This window comes from Urocitellus parryii, chromosome 7 (genome assembly GCF_045843805.1).
Source record: "Urocitellus parryii isolate mUroPar1 chromosome 7, mUroPar1.hap1, whole genome shotgun sequence".
Lineage (NCBI taxonomy): Eukaryota > Metazoa > Chordata > Mammalia > Rodentia > Sciuridae > Urocitellus > Urocitellus parryii.
Genome location: NC_135537.1, coordinates 3,082,092 through 3,096,623, shown reverse-complemented (window position 1 = coordinate 3,096,623; position 14,532 = coordinate 3,082,092). Strand labels below are relative to the sequence as shown.

General features: G+C 38.3%; 1 protein-coding gene across 6 annotated transcripts in view; it reads right to left on the bottom strand.

Moving 5' to 3' along the window:
- The window catches only part of Ptk2 (protein tyrosine kinase 2), a 230,131-nt gene that overhangs the window by 147,476 nt on the left and 68,123 nt on the right, over positions 1-14,532 (bottom strand). For all 6 annotated transcript variants that reach the window (XM_026403058.2, XM_026403061.2, XM_077801007.1 and 3 more), the window contains exon 3: positions 1,436-1,662. In XM_026403058.2, the coding sequence (XP_026258843.2) occupies positions 1,436-1,630 (195 nt within the window). In that variant the 5' untranslated portion in view covers positions 1,631-1,662. The remainder of the gene's footprint in view (positions 1-1,435; positions 1,663-14,532) is intronic.

The window sequence follows — 14,532 nt, the reverse complement described above, 5'->3', positions numbered from 1 at the left end:
GTTTTCCTGCAGGAATCTTCTTCATTCTGGATTTTCTTGATTAATAATTATCTGGGATCATCTTCTGAAGAACAAGTCACTCTCTGTCCTGAGCCCTTTGAAGATAACAGTCAACATTTACCTGCACATGTAGTCACTTAAGGGAAGTCTGGTGTAAACAGCATTCCTTCTCCTAGGTAGGGAGGGGCGTCTTTCTTGAGTAGACTGTAATTTTCTCTATATTGTCATATTCTAAAATATCAGTACAATGTTTGTGGATGACTGACCTGCATATATATGTGTGTGTTTTACTAGGTATTGAACCCAGGATGCTATACCACTGAGCTGCATCCCATAATATAAAATTTACCATTTTTTTAAATTGTTGATGCTTTATTCATTTATACGTGGTATTGAGAATCAAACCCAGTCCCTCACACATATGAGGCAAGCACTATACCACTGAGCCTGAGCCACAGCCAAAGCCACAGCCCACAGCCCCTTTTGAGACTGGGTCTTGCTAAGTTGCCCAGACTGGCCTTGAATTTGTGATTCTCTTGCCTCAGTCTCCTGAGCTGCTGGGATCACTGATGTGTGACACCACACCTGGCTAAATGACTAATCTTAACATTGTACAGGCTGGGTTCATCTTGCTGTTTGAAGTGATCCATGCTTGTGTCCAGAGCAGTCTAGAGCATGGGCTTGATACCTGACCAAAGCCATGACCAAGATGAGTGAGGTCTGTAGTCACAGGTTCCTGAGTTGCTTAGGGAAATAACATAGCAGGCTGGCAACACTGCTCAGTAACCATGACTAGATTCATGACTTGCGTCTGATTTTGGTGGTGCCTGGGTGGTGACGTGAGTGCAGGCTGATCCTGCACGTGGAAGTGTCGATGTGACCAGCTCACAAGCCACACCACTAGAGGCCTAAGGCTTCCTCATATTGAGGTGCTACACAGAGAGCCAGGATGGTCTTCAATCTGGAAGAAGGCACATGCCAAGCCCAGAGGCACCTGCTCTCTCCAGTTTCTGAAAGGAATCACTGTGAACTGACACTTCACCTACAAACTGTGGGGTCCTGTGAATCCTTTTAGCAAACAAATCTTTAAACCAATCACTCAGCACATACATGTAAAAGGCGTAAACTTTATTAATTGAAACACAAGAAATAAAAACCTCTCTTTCAAGAACTAAAAAAAAAAAACCCGGGGGTGGGGGTGGGGGGAAACAAGTCAATACCATTATATGAATATGATTCAGCTAATATTTTCCTAAGAAATTTTATAACTAAAACTATAGTCAGTCACATATTAAGTAAATAAAGCTTAAAAGGAAAAAGGTAACATCCCTGACATTTCTGTAACTTTGAAAGTACCTGATAAGTAAGAACCTCTCCATCTTTTTTTGTATATATCCTTAAACTTAAAATAATGTCGCCTGGGAGATATACTTACCCTGACATCAGTAGCATCTCCATGCCTGATAATACTGGCCCAGGTGGTTGGCTCACTATTGCTTTCAAAATAATGAAAGACCTTCAATACTCGCTCCATGGCACCAGGGGAACGTTCCATGCCAGGACCCAGGTGGGTCTTAGCACTTGAGTGTGGCGTGTGGTTCAAGTTGGGGTCAAGGTAAGCAGCTGCCATTATTTTGCTGGATGCTAGGTATCTATCATATTCTGTTAAGAGAAAAAAGTTTTTTTCAATGTCCAATATTTGAAATCAAATCACAATCTGATGCATTCGTATTTACATTATCAACACCAATCTTCACTCTCTCCCATGATGTATCATGCAGAAGAAATTTGAGGTGAATAGGGTCTTAACCTGCCAAAGTAATCACTGTGTCCCCATGCCCAAGGCAGGGCCTGACTGACCACAGTATAACACAAACTTGTTGGAGAATTCATTTGAAGAGCAGGACTCCTGTTTAAGTAATGTAAAAAACTCACCGTGCTATCTATGTCCCTTCCCTTTTACTTCTACAGTCTTGAATTTTGTGGGAAAATCTCATAGCAAAAGCCAGATTTGTTAATTAAAAATACTGCCCAGTTTTGAGAACTTTACCCTAAGAAAAAAGTTCATTCTTCCTACAGTAAAAACTCAATGAGTAGACTGTATTCATACTAAGACTGGCAACTAAAAGCACTAGAATCAGGGACTGGGGATGTGGCTCAAGCGGTAGTGCGCTCGCCTGGCATGCATGCGGCCCAGGGTTTGATCCTCAGCACCACATACCAACAAAGATGTTGTGTCTGCCGAGAACTAAAAAATAAAATATTAAAATTCTATCTCTCTTAAAAAAAATAAAACAAACAAACAAACAAATAAATAAATAAATGCACTAGAATCAAAACAAGTTCCTCCCACTTAGTCAAGTCAGGTTAAGCAAGAGACTCTGATAGAGAACGACTGAAAACAAAATAGCCTAAGTGACTACATTATTTCATAAACTCACCTTGAGATTAAACTGAAAATATGGATTTTAAGAAAACAAAACAAAACTGATGTTTTTGGGCTTGAGGAAGAGACAATCTGTGGCAGCCCGAACAACAGTGATGGAGATGGAGCCAGAACCCAATTCCTGACAGCTGCTTCTTCCTACAGGAAGCTCAGGTCTGAGAACCAGAAGAGTCCAGGAAAGGTGGCTAGTGGGAAAGAAGCCAGTAGGGCCTTGGGCAGCAAGGGGCTGGCATGCTGGAGGACTCCGCCTCATCCTGAGCCCCCACTAGAAGCATTTAGTTACAGCAGCCCCAGTTAAGACACATATTTACAACCTGTCAATATGTATGTATAAGGTCATTCACTCCAACCTGGCCCAAGAGAGTAGGCAAATGAACTATGGCAAATTCCCACAACAAAGTACCATGAATCTGCAGGGAAGGATCCAGGGAGGAGACAGAAATACCCCTACAAATAAAAACACTGAAAATAACTGCTAAAGTACACGTATCCAACAATACACTTAAAAATTTTAAAAAATCAAGTTATCTCTTTTCTAAAAATAAAAGAAATAGTAAGGTATATCAAGGATTGAAAAAGACAAGAAACATTAGCATTATCAAGAATGAAGCAAAAATGAGGATACAAATAAAATGGTTGGGAAATAATTAATGACATTGAGAATAAAAAATCAATACACAGAATCAATGCAATCTAGCAACTTCAATGTTTACAGCACGACGGTTCACAGTCACCAAGTCATGAAACCACTCCAGATGCCTGTAAACAGATGAAGAATCAGGAAAATGTATGTATACACAACGAAGTTCTAGTCAGCCATGAAGAAGAATGAAATCATGGCATTTGCTGGTAAATGGATGGAAATGGACAGCATCATGCTAAGTGAAGTAAGACTGGCCCAGAAAATAAAGGGTGGTCAAATGTTTTCTCTCCTATGTGGAAGCTGGAGCAAAATAAGGGAAAGAAGGCTGGGGATGGGGGGGGGGGGGGCGTTAATATCACAAAGATAAAGGAAATATCAGCAGAGGAGGAGCAGAGACAGAGAGGAAGGAAGAAGGATGGGAAATGGGAGGAAATGCAGAATGAATTTAACAAAATCATGTTATGTGCATATACAAATATACTTCAGGGAATTATCCCTTTATGTATATGTAGAAAATACCAATCAAAAATAAATAAATAAATAAGCAAATAGATGAGTAGAGGAAGAAAAACAAGGTAGGGGAGAGAAGAAGGAAAGGGGCAAGGGAGAGGGGAACGAAAGGGACAAACAGGAAAGGAAATCAAATTCGACACATTCATGATTTTGTGAAAATGAACCCTACTATAGTGTACAACTAAAATGCTCTTTTTTTTTTTTTTATTTTTTAGTTCTTGGCGGACACAACATCTTTGTTGGTATGTGGTGCTGAGGATCGAACCCGGGCCGCACGCACGCCAGGCGAGCGCGCTACCGCTTGAGCCACATCCCCAGCCCTAAAATGCTCTAATTTTGAAAAAGACAATTAGATAAGAGATGAGACTATTAATATATTTTAATATTCTTTTTTTAACTTTTTTTTTAGTTGTAGGTGGAAACATTTTTATTTGGTGCTAAGGATCAAACCCAGGGCCTCACACGTGCACGGCGGGCGCCCTACCACTGAGCCACAGTCCCAGCCCTATCTTAATATTCTTAATAAGAGAATATAAATAACTTCATGCCAATGAACTTGAAAATTTTAGATGAAAGACAATCCTTGCAAAACACAATTCAGGAAAACTGAGACAATAAACATAAAATTTAGAATACTATTTAAAAAACCTATAATTAAAATTATTCCGATAAGAATATTTGCATTCTTCCAATAAATAAATGGAAAAAATATATTGATCTCACAGAAAAATTCAACAAATATGGAATATTTCCAAATCAGCTTATTGAGACAAGCAAAGCAGTGGTATCAAAACCTGTCAAGGACAATACAAAAAAGGATACAAGCTGGTATCTCCTAAAATGAAACATTTTAACAAATTGTTAGCAAATTTAATCCAACAATATTTAAAGAATACATCACGAAAAAATGAGTTTATTCTAGGAACGCAAGGGTGATTATGCATTCAAAAGCAATTTGTAATTCACCACTTTCAGAAAGGAGAACAGCCACAATTATCTAGCACAGACAGGAAAAGCATGTCATACAATTTACCAACCACTCATGATAAAGGGCTCTTAGTAAACTAGGAATGAGCTTCCTTAATCTCCTGATGAGTATCTCCAAGAAACTCATTAAAAGCCAGGGGGAAACATCCCTTTCCTAGACTAAAAATAAGACAAGGACGCTCACTATAACCACTTCTAAGTAACCTTGCCCCAGAAGTTACTGCCAATTGCTGCAGGTAGAGGAAAAGAACACAGGGTGAAAAGGAAGAAATAAAACTATCATTATTCACAGACCACATAATTACCTATAAAGAAAATCTGAAATAATCTACAAATAAACTTCTGGAATGAATACAAGGCAATGTTGCTAGACCATCAACTAAAAGCCCACTTGTGATCACTCTGGCTTCCTCTCTAGGGCAGGAATTTGGCACTGAGCTTCAGGCCGTAGGGGCGTATTCGGACATGTCTTATTTTCAGTCTCACTGCCCCCCTGACTTGCTCAATATTATTTGTACTGCTCTCCTGTTGCTAGTATATCAGATCCTCTGATCACATTTTCTGGAGTGGGTTAGGATCTCGCTGTGCTGCCCAGGCTGGTCTGGAGCTCCCGGGCTCAAGCACATTCCTGTCTCAGCATACAGAGTAGCTGGGTAGACAGACATGTGTCTGATTTCTTTGAACATTTTTTTTTTTTTTGCCTTTTTTTGGGTGGCCCTGGGTATTGAATCCAGGGGTGCTCTAACACTGAGCTACATTCGGAGCCCTTTTTGAGACAGGGTCTCACTAAGTTGTCCAGACCAACTTCAAACTTGTGAAATTTCCTACGTCAGTGTCATGGTTTAGTTGTGGTGTCCCCCCAAAAGCTCACGTGAGACAATGCAAGAAGGTTTGAAAGAGGAACAATTGGGTTATAGCCTTAACCTAATTAGTAAATTAATCCCTGGTGGGATTAACTGAATGGTAACTGAAGGCACGTGGGGTATAGCTGGAAGAAGTGGTTCATTGGGGGCATGGCTATGGGATATATATTTTATATCCAGAGATGGATTCTCTCTCTCTGCTTGCTGATCATCATGTAAGCCATTTCTATCTGCCACTCTCTTCCACCATGATGTCCTGCCTCACTTTGAGCCCCAAGGAATGGAGCCTGCTGTATATCAGACCTCTGAAATCGTGAGCCCCTAAATAAACTTTTCCTCCCCTAAAATAGTTCTAGTCAGATCTCTTAGTCACAGCAGAGAAAAAGCTGACCAAAACACTCAGCCTCACAAGTAGCTAGAATTTTACAGGTGTGTGCACTGCACCCAGCTTTTTGAACACTCTTAAAATGCAATGCTTTTATTTATCTATTTGCTTTAGGAAACACTTGATAGTATGCTTTACTTTGATGTCCTTACTGTCTCATTTGGGGACCAAGAAGAAGTGCTTACCATTGAGCCTCATCCCCAGCACCTCCCTCCTCTTTCTAAATTCTTACTTTGAGGCAGGGTCTCACTAAATTGCTGAGGCTGGCTTTGAACTTGAGATCCTCCTGCCTCAGCCTCCTGAGCCAGTGAGATTATAGCCATCAAAACCTTTTTAAAAAGATAAGCCTGTTACAGTGTGAGTGAAGCAGTTTTCCATGACAGAATGTGACTGTTTTGCAGTCGAATGCTTTTATTTGTTTGTCAAAATGCTATTTGGACCATGCAATCTCAAATGGACATTTCTGCCACCATGCCTTTCTCATCCCCCTCCAGGTAGTTCTGGGCCTGATTCTGGTAACAACTTGACCCCCAACACTCCCAGGTGGCACTTAAGTCTCTTCATGTGTCCTTTTGCTGGTCTAGAGGGCCGAGACCCTGACCTGGAGTGCCTGGTAGGGTGTTCCAGGAATGGCCAGCCACGAAACAAGTCCTGAGCTGCCTTCTCTAGACTGCCTGGTCATCTTATTTGTGTGGTGCTGCCTTTGTTCTGACCCACAGCTGGAACTGCATGACTGGGGCTGCTGATCTCTGACTGTGAAGGTTATAAAGAACAACGGCTCTCACCCCCACAGGGAGAGGTGGTCCCACAGGGCTCTGCTGTCACTGCAGCCCTCCAGCATCTGCTGCCATTCTCTTACAGCTTCTCAAGATTTCTCCATCAGAGGTATCCAGTACTTTTGCATACTGCAGAGTATTGTTCTCAAAAACTATCAAAGTAGAAAGATTTTAAAACCCAAAACTGTTTTTACATGGTTTATACTGGTAACACTATTAGTTTGTGATAAAGGACCAGTTTTGTCTTCAGTTCAAACATGCCACACATCAATACGTTTGTAAAATATAATGAAAAGGAATTTCTAGAAAGATGAAGGTTAAAAAAAAAACCAAAACATAAAAACCAAGCACAAAACTTCTAGCATTAGAGTCAATAAACATAAAACTGCTGTGAAACTGGAAAAAGGTTTCAAGATGCTTATGGTCAGTTCTCAACCTTATCTTGTCCCAGAGGCTGGGGCACTACCTCCTCTGACTTCAGTCAGGCAGTCTGGTTACACCAAAGTGCCTGAACCCACCCGATTCCTGGAGTGGCCATGCAGATGGTCATCAGCTATCCACACCTCTAGGACAACCCTTTAGTTAAAAGGAAGCACCACAGGGTGCTTGAAAGAGGGAGGCTGGCTCAGAGTCAAGCCAAGAGGAACAGACTACAAGGCTCAGTCCACGACTGGCTCTGACCATGAGGACAGCAGGACAGAAGGGAAAAGAGCACCAGGACCCCAGCCAGCACCTGCTCCACAGGCCCCTCCTCCCTGCACTGCTATGCCCAGCCACTAAGCCCTTCAGCAGAACCCAAGCTGCCTGGTGAAAGTGAAGGGAAGGAAGTGTGTGGGAAGAAAAGCAGCCAGGGCCAGAACACAAGAGGAGGAGAAAAGGTATGCAAAAAAGTGGACACAGCTGAGCAAAATAAAACATAACTTATCTAATTAAATGTATGACACAAACAAATTGAAGAGTTCTTAAAATTCTGGGTAATAATCCCAAAGTAAATACTTAACCAGACTGATATAAAAATTGTCCTCCCTAATAAACCAAGGCATGGGTTTAATTTTCCCATAAAAAGTTTAATCTGAGTGCCCTAAATTCCTGCCAAAAGCTAATGTTAAATTAGTTAAAAGCTTGCTATCATAATATCAATGTGTGGCAGTTCCTATTTTCCAAATGCCCTTCTTCCATTGTGACTCTGATACTCTCCCTACCAAGAGGTGAGGCCCTGCATTCCTTTTACTGAGTCTGGCTTCTGACTACAGATAAGGGACTGCTCCTAAAGGGTGATACCAAAATAAAAAAAACACAAGCAGGTGATCTTGGTTTTCTTGGAACCCAGCCACCATGCTCTAAGGAAGTTCAAACAGCCTAAGAAGAACTGAGGCCCCCAAGCCAAGCCTGGGTTGGGCTTCCAGCTGAGGTCAGCATCAACCTGCCGGCCATGGAAAACAAGCACCATCTTGACCAAGGATCTCTGGCTCCTGGTGGATCCGGAGCTAACATCATGTTGAGAGAGTCCAGCTGTCCCTCTCAAGCCTGAGCCATGGCCAAACTACAGATTTGAAAAATAAGTAGTTCCTGTCATTTTAAGCCCTCAGTATCGGGAGGACTTGTTACACAGCAACAACAACTGATACTGAAGGTATGTGACTGAAGACAAGTAGTGCTCACTCTGCACAGCAGTGTGGGTCCTCACAAGGACTCAGCACAAGTATGTGAACAGCACCACCCTCGCCCCACCTTGCCTGTGAGCTGAGACATGGACTGCCCATCTTTTCCATGCTTCGGCCAACTACTGGGCTCCTTTCTCAGTGTGGATCAGCCTCTAATACTTCCATCACCGGCTAGTGTCCTTCCATGAAGAGTCTCCAACACAACCTGCTCTGTTGTGTTCCCCGCAGGGATGCTTCCACCCTTTCTATCACATGGCTTTCTTCAGCTATGTCTAGACACTCACCTTAAAGTTTCTCTGGCTGCTTATCTAGAGGCTCTAAAAGCAAAATCAATGTTCCACATTGGCTATCCTTTTCCATAACTCCATTTACGTTCAACTAAAATCCTGCAGCTACTTGCACAGTACAATAAAAGGTACAGCCCACTGCACACTTATCACTCTTACTGCCAGGATGCAAATTTTATCATTTTCATGCTTTGGCCACATTTCCTCCAAAACTAAAGAAACTGCATCATCATAGTCTCCAGCACCAATAGCTTAATCAAAGTCAATCAATAAGCTGTGAGGGCTGCAACTTCATGGTACACTAGCTGGAACTAAACAGTTGTGTTTGCTGGTTTGTGAACACAACCTCATGCAAACCTAAGTCCAGTCCTTTCTCATTAACTTATCATCTTCCAGTCTTCTAACCACACCCAATTTCATTTCCTATATATCTTCCTATATTATAACTTTTTGTTTCCATTCTACATTTCATTTTTGTTGGCCAACTCCCTCTTCTGCTTACCCATTTTTATGCAATGTCATGTGGCTGTCTATATGTAAGGGAAAGAGATGAACTACTAATGTGAAAGAAGTGACACAGTGGCCACGGGTCTATGTGCACAGTTGCTCATACAGCCATTTGTAGGCTGAGTTTGTACTTCATATAAATAATAATAATGAGGATTCCATGGTAACAGAAATTTGAACTACTCTTGAGGGACTGGGTATAAGTTAACAAATCCATAGTAAATGAAATCTGTGCATACATGAATCATGTTCAAAGTAGGGTAACCTGTGTAAAATGCTCTGTCATCATGAAAAAGATTTTTTGAAATTTTCAGATAATATGACAAATTGTACAGTTCTATACTTACTTTAAAGTATCAATATAAAAATTTTTAATGTCATAAAATATTCAACAATTGTCTTTAATATCAAGTTTAAATTAATTTCTAAAATCTCTAATATTGGAACCTCAAAAGAAAGTGGTAGGGGCTGGGGTTGAAGCTCAGTGGTAGAGTACTCACTGAGCCCGTGCAAGGCCCTGGGTTCGATCCTCAGCACCACATAAAAATACATAAAATAAAGGTATTGTGTCCATCTACAACTAATAAATAAATATTTTTTAAAAAATGTAATTGGTCCAGGGATGGTTCCATCATGGCATCAATGCAAAAAAAAAAAAATTGTTGGCTTTGCAAAATGACCCACGTCCCAGGATGACATTACAGGAAGAGTGTTCAAAATTCAATTACACAAGAAGACCACCAGATAATTCTTTTTATATGAGAACATGTAATAAGAATCCAAAGAAAACAAAATGGTGGTAGCCTGATGACACTTGTTGATGCCACTGTTATTATCCTCCTAGCAGAAGACAGTCCTACTGAGAAAATGAGCACTTTGATCATTCATTCAGTCTTTGAACTTTAACCCTTGACTGGAAGTGACCTATAGGCAATGAAGATTATTTCCTTTTACTGCATTTTTTAAAAAAAACTTGTTTTAGTTGTAAACGGACATAATACCTTTACTTATTTATTTTTAGTTGTAGATAGACACAATACCTTTATTTATTTTTATGTGGTGCTGAGGACTGAACCCAGTGCCTCACATGTGCAAGGCAAGCGCTCTACTACTGAGCTATAACCCCAACCCCTTTTGCCTGCACTTTTACTCGTGTGCATTCTGGTGCATGTTGATGGCTGTTTCAGTCCATGCAATGGTCATGCTTTTGTTAGTCATACAGGATTAATGCAGGTGTCAGGAAATGTCAAATGTAATTCCTTTTTTTTTAAGCTTTTGTAAAAGTTCCAGGTCCTCAAGTGTTGTTCAATAACAATGACTTCCTTGGTAGTTTGGGGACGGTCATTGCTGGCAATGGACGTTGTAAAGAAGTTTTCATTAACTCCTGCCACTCAATGATTAATGCATGACAGGGCCTAAGAAATGAACTTTATTGGCTATGGTGGGATTATAAATAAAGTGAAGGATCCAACAGTTCTTTGAAAGTCACCCAAACTTTTTATATTTGGATTCTATGCACTGTGATCCTAAGGTTAATAGCATGAATTAATGCACATCTTTAAAGGACTATAATGAAAGACCACTGTGTATTTATTTGTTTATATCTGCTGTCAAATTGTTTTGACATGGAAGGTTTTCAGGTAACATTGGCAGAGAGGTACAATATGTTATCCCTTTAGTGAAAATAAATTAATTTCTTATATACAGTTCCTCAATCTCTGAATTAAAGATACGAGTAATATAGAGTATGAGTGGTTTAATCAAGGCTTTATTTTGGAAGAAAAATGGCAGTAATGAATAAATTGCTGCAGTCCATCCCTTGGGCTTGTTATGTGTATATTAAAGATTTCTTCCAAGTAGATTTCACTGTTACTTCCTGCTAGCCATCAGCATGAGTCCTACTGCCTAAATACTATTTCATTTATTTTGTTTGCAATCTTGTTGTTTTTGTTACATTTTAAATCAAGTTTGAATGCTATAGTACTTTAACTGGAAAACTTTTGTCACGTTTTTTCTTGTAAAATTTATTTACCTGTATCATCTTGTTCTTTGATCCTGTACCCTAAAATAAGAAATACATCTTTGACAGAAGCTTTATGTCTTAACAAAAGAGTGTGGCCATTTTTATTACAAAATTTAGGCAAAAATACACTATCAGGACTGGGGCTGTGGCTCAGTGGTAGAACACTTGCCTGGCATGTGTGAGGCCCTGGGTTCGGTCCTCAGCAACACCACATATAAATAAACAAATACAGTGAAAAATCCATTGGCAACTAAAAAAAAATTTTTTTTTAAATACACTATCAAATGTTATGTTTGCTTATTTGTCTCACACAACCATATAGATTTTCCTGGAGGATTTTGTTTTCCTGTTGTTGAAAAGACTTTGCTTATGGCGAGAAAAAGTTTTTCTATTTAAAAAAAAAAAAAAACTGTTGAAAGGTCCCATTCTCAGTACCATGTAAGTTAATAATGCCACAACTATGTTCTTTTTCAAAAAGTGACTAATGTATTTTATAAATTACCTTTATACATGTTGTTAATTAAGGGCATATAATTTTACACTCTAAAAGCATAATTGCTGAACTCAGGTGGGTAGACTTCAAAACTATGTCTGTTGTAGAAACAACTTGAAAAAGGTTTTAAACCTGGCCAGCCACCAAGTTGTGGACACTCTTTATACTGCTTGTTATCAACTACCACTTTTAAAAAAATCATAAATTTTTATTGTTTTAACTAGATGTATGTAAGTTCTCACAGTGATCACTATCAATTTTATCAGTTGCCCTGTTTAACTTAGATAAATCTTTGAATTATTTATTCTTAGTTTTTAATAGCTTTTAACATAAAAGTTGTAACTATAAATTACATATTTTCATATTTTACATAATTGCTCTAAACTACTGATTAATTTGTTTTTTTTTGTGTGTGTGGGGGGGGCGGTAGCGGGAAATCATTCTCCATATTGCTGGTCCTCTTAGTAAAATACTTTTATAAAGAAATGACCTGGGGGTGCTGGGGTTGTGGCTCAGAGGTAGAGCGCTCACCAACCATGCGTGAAGCACCAGGTTTGATGCTCAGCACCACATAAAAATAAAAGATACTGTGTCCACCTATAACTAAAAAATATTTAAAAAAAAAAAAAAAAGAAATGACCTGGAACATTTACTCTCCAAAGAAATCAATATACCAGGTCAAAGATTAACAATGTTATGCTATATATTAATAGGTCTTACTTATATAGCCTCACTTGAGATTTTTATAATAGTGTTTTAACATACCTCTCTCTACATGTAGATATCATAAAATAAAGAAAAGTAAAAGAAAACCAAATGATTTGGGGACATTTTATGACTTAAAGAGAAGAAAATAAGATGAAATATCCTAAAAATCATAATCTGGTAAATAGTACTCCCTTGAATGTAGCAGTTATTGAAAATTCCTTTACACTTAGATTTAATTACTTTATATGTAAGTTACATTATTAAAAGTCATAAAACTTGGGCTGGGGTTGTAGCTTAGTGGTAGAACGCTTGCCTGGCATGTATGAGGCACTGGGTTTAATTCTCAGCAAATAAATAAAAATAAAGTTAATTCTCTTACAAATAAATAAAAATAAAGTTCCACCGATGACTAAAAGAAATATATGTATGTCATAACACACTTAAAAGTCACCGTTTCTCCAAGGGCAAGTAATGATTTTATAATAAGAAAAAAATTTCTCTGTAATGCATTGTTTAAAGACAACCAGAATGCCTAGAAATGTATATGCATGCTAATACCTTCTTCCTTCCATAGGGCATTCAGCCTGCAAAATTATACTTTCTTACTTAGAATATATGTACTCTTTACTTCCTTATTTATTTATTTAAGGCCATTCTTGTTTGTCTAATTCTGTTAAGATAGTCATACACTCGGTTTCTTTTTATGTATGCTTAGAACATGAACTTGGTGCCCTTTCAAAAAAATTGGGTTAAGTGGGGATTAATGCCATAGGTTTTACCAAAAAAAAAAAAAGGATTATTTTCTGTTTTTTAAGAAAAATTTTTAAAAATAAAATTTGTGACTGTTAAAGAATTAATATTTACTTCTAAAGAAGTTGTATTTATGTATTCTTACTTTTAGCCCACAAGGAAATTAAAAACTTTTATCCTCAGGGGGAAAAAAAGTGCAGAAAATAGATTTTACATAGTCAAAAGTTCAAATGGGAAAAGATATTAATCCTTCTTGTTTTGGTTAGTACATAAATATTTGTTTTAAAGTAACCAGATTAAGTTGCTTTTTCCCTTCTGAATTTTAAATATATGCAAATACACACACACATATGTATCATTAAATACCCACAGTGGGTAATTTCTTCACATTCTAAAACAGGAATCTATTGACTACTTATTTGTTCCCAGATTGCATCACAGACAAATTGACAAACAATGGAAATGAATAGTGATATGAAAATGGTATGCAACGACACATTATTTCTGGTAATCAAGTCTTTATTTTTTAAAAAAGCCTATTGTTTTTGAGAAATTAGAAATTTTAAAATTTGTTAAAACTTCTTCTTGTTAAAACTCCTTCCTAAAAGTAGAAGAGAACAGGAGATACTATATGTTCAAAAAAATTTTATTTTAAATAAAGAATTCAGTGTCACTAGTTTAAAAAAAAAAAGTAATTGGTGAAGCAAGGTATAGTAGTGCATGTTTGTAATCCCAGCAAGTCCAGAGGTGAAGACAGGAAAATTGCAAATTCAAGACCAGCCTCGGCAATTTAGCAAGACCCTGTATCAAAATAAAAAGGACTTGGGATGTAGCTCAGTGGAAAAGTGCTCAGGGATTAAATCCAGTATCTCCCCCCTCAAAAAGTAACTGGTGAATGATTTTTGGAGACTTTTAAAAAAAATCAAAAATTAAAAGTATCATTATCTACATGTATATACTTGAACCCAGACACACCGGGGTATATTAACATTACTAAGTAAGAAAAGAGTATGAATGATAACAAAAACAATTGTTCATAAGACTTGATACACCTCAACTAGCTTTGGCAGACCAATGATGGAGCACCATAACCCTGTGATCTATTCCCTTATCTCATAAAGGAGGAAACATAGGAATAATTAGAAATAATTGCTTTTATATATCTAATTAATTAACTCAACTTGTAAAACAACTGTTGAAGAGATCTCCTTTGGGATCCAGATGTAGAAATGATCCTTTCCTTTATTAATAAAGTAATTCAGTAACTCCCCACATTAGACATTTCTAACAGTGCAAATCCTTCTCAATTTTTAGACTTGAAAAAGACAAAAAAAATCATACTGTAAAGGTGCAGTCTTAGTTCAGAACACTAGAATAACGATGGCCCTCTGTTTCTTACTCCTAACAGCTGCACGGCAGAGACTCCTGCCCACTCGGGGCCCACGATGCCAAAGAGGAGCCCTCCTAGGGGCTTGGACCTGACATCT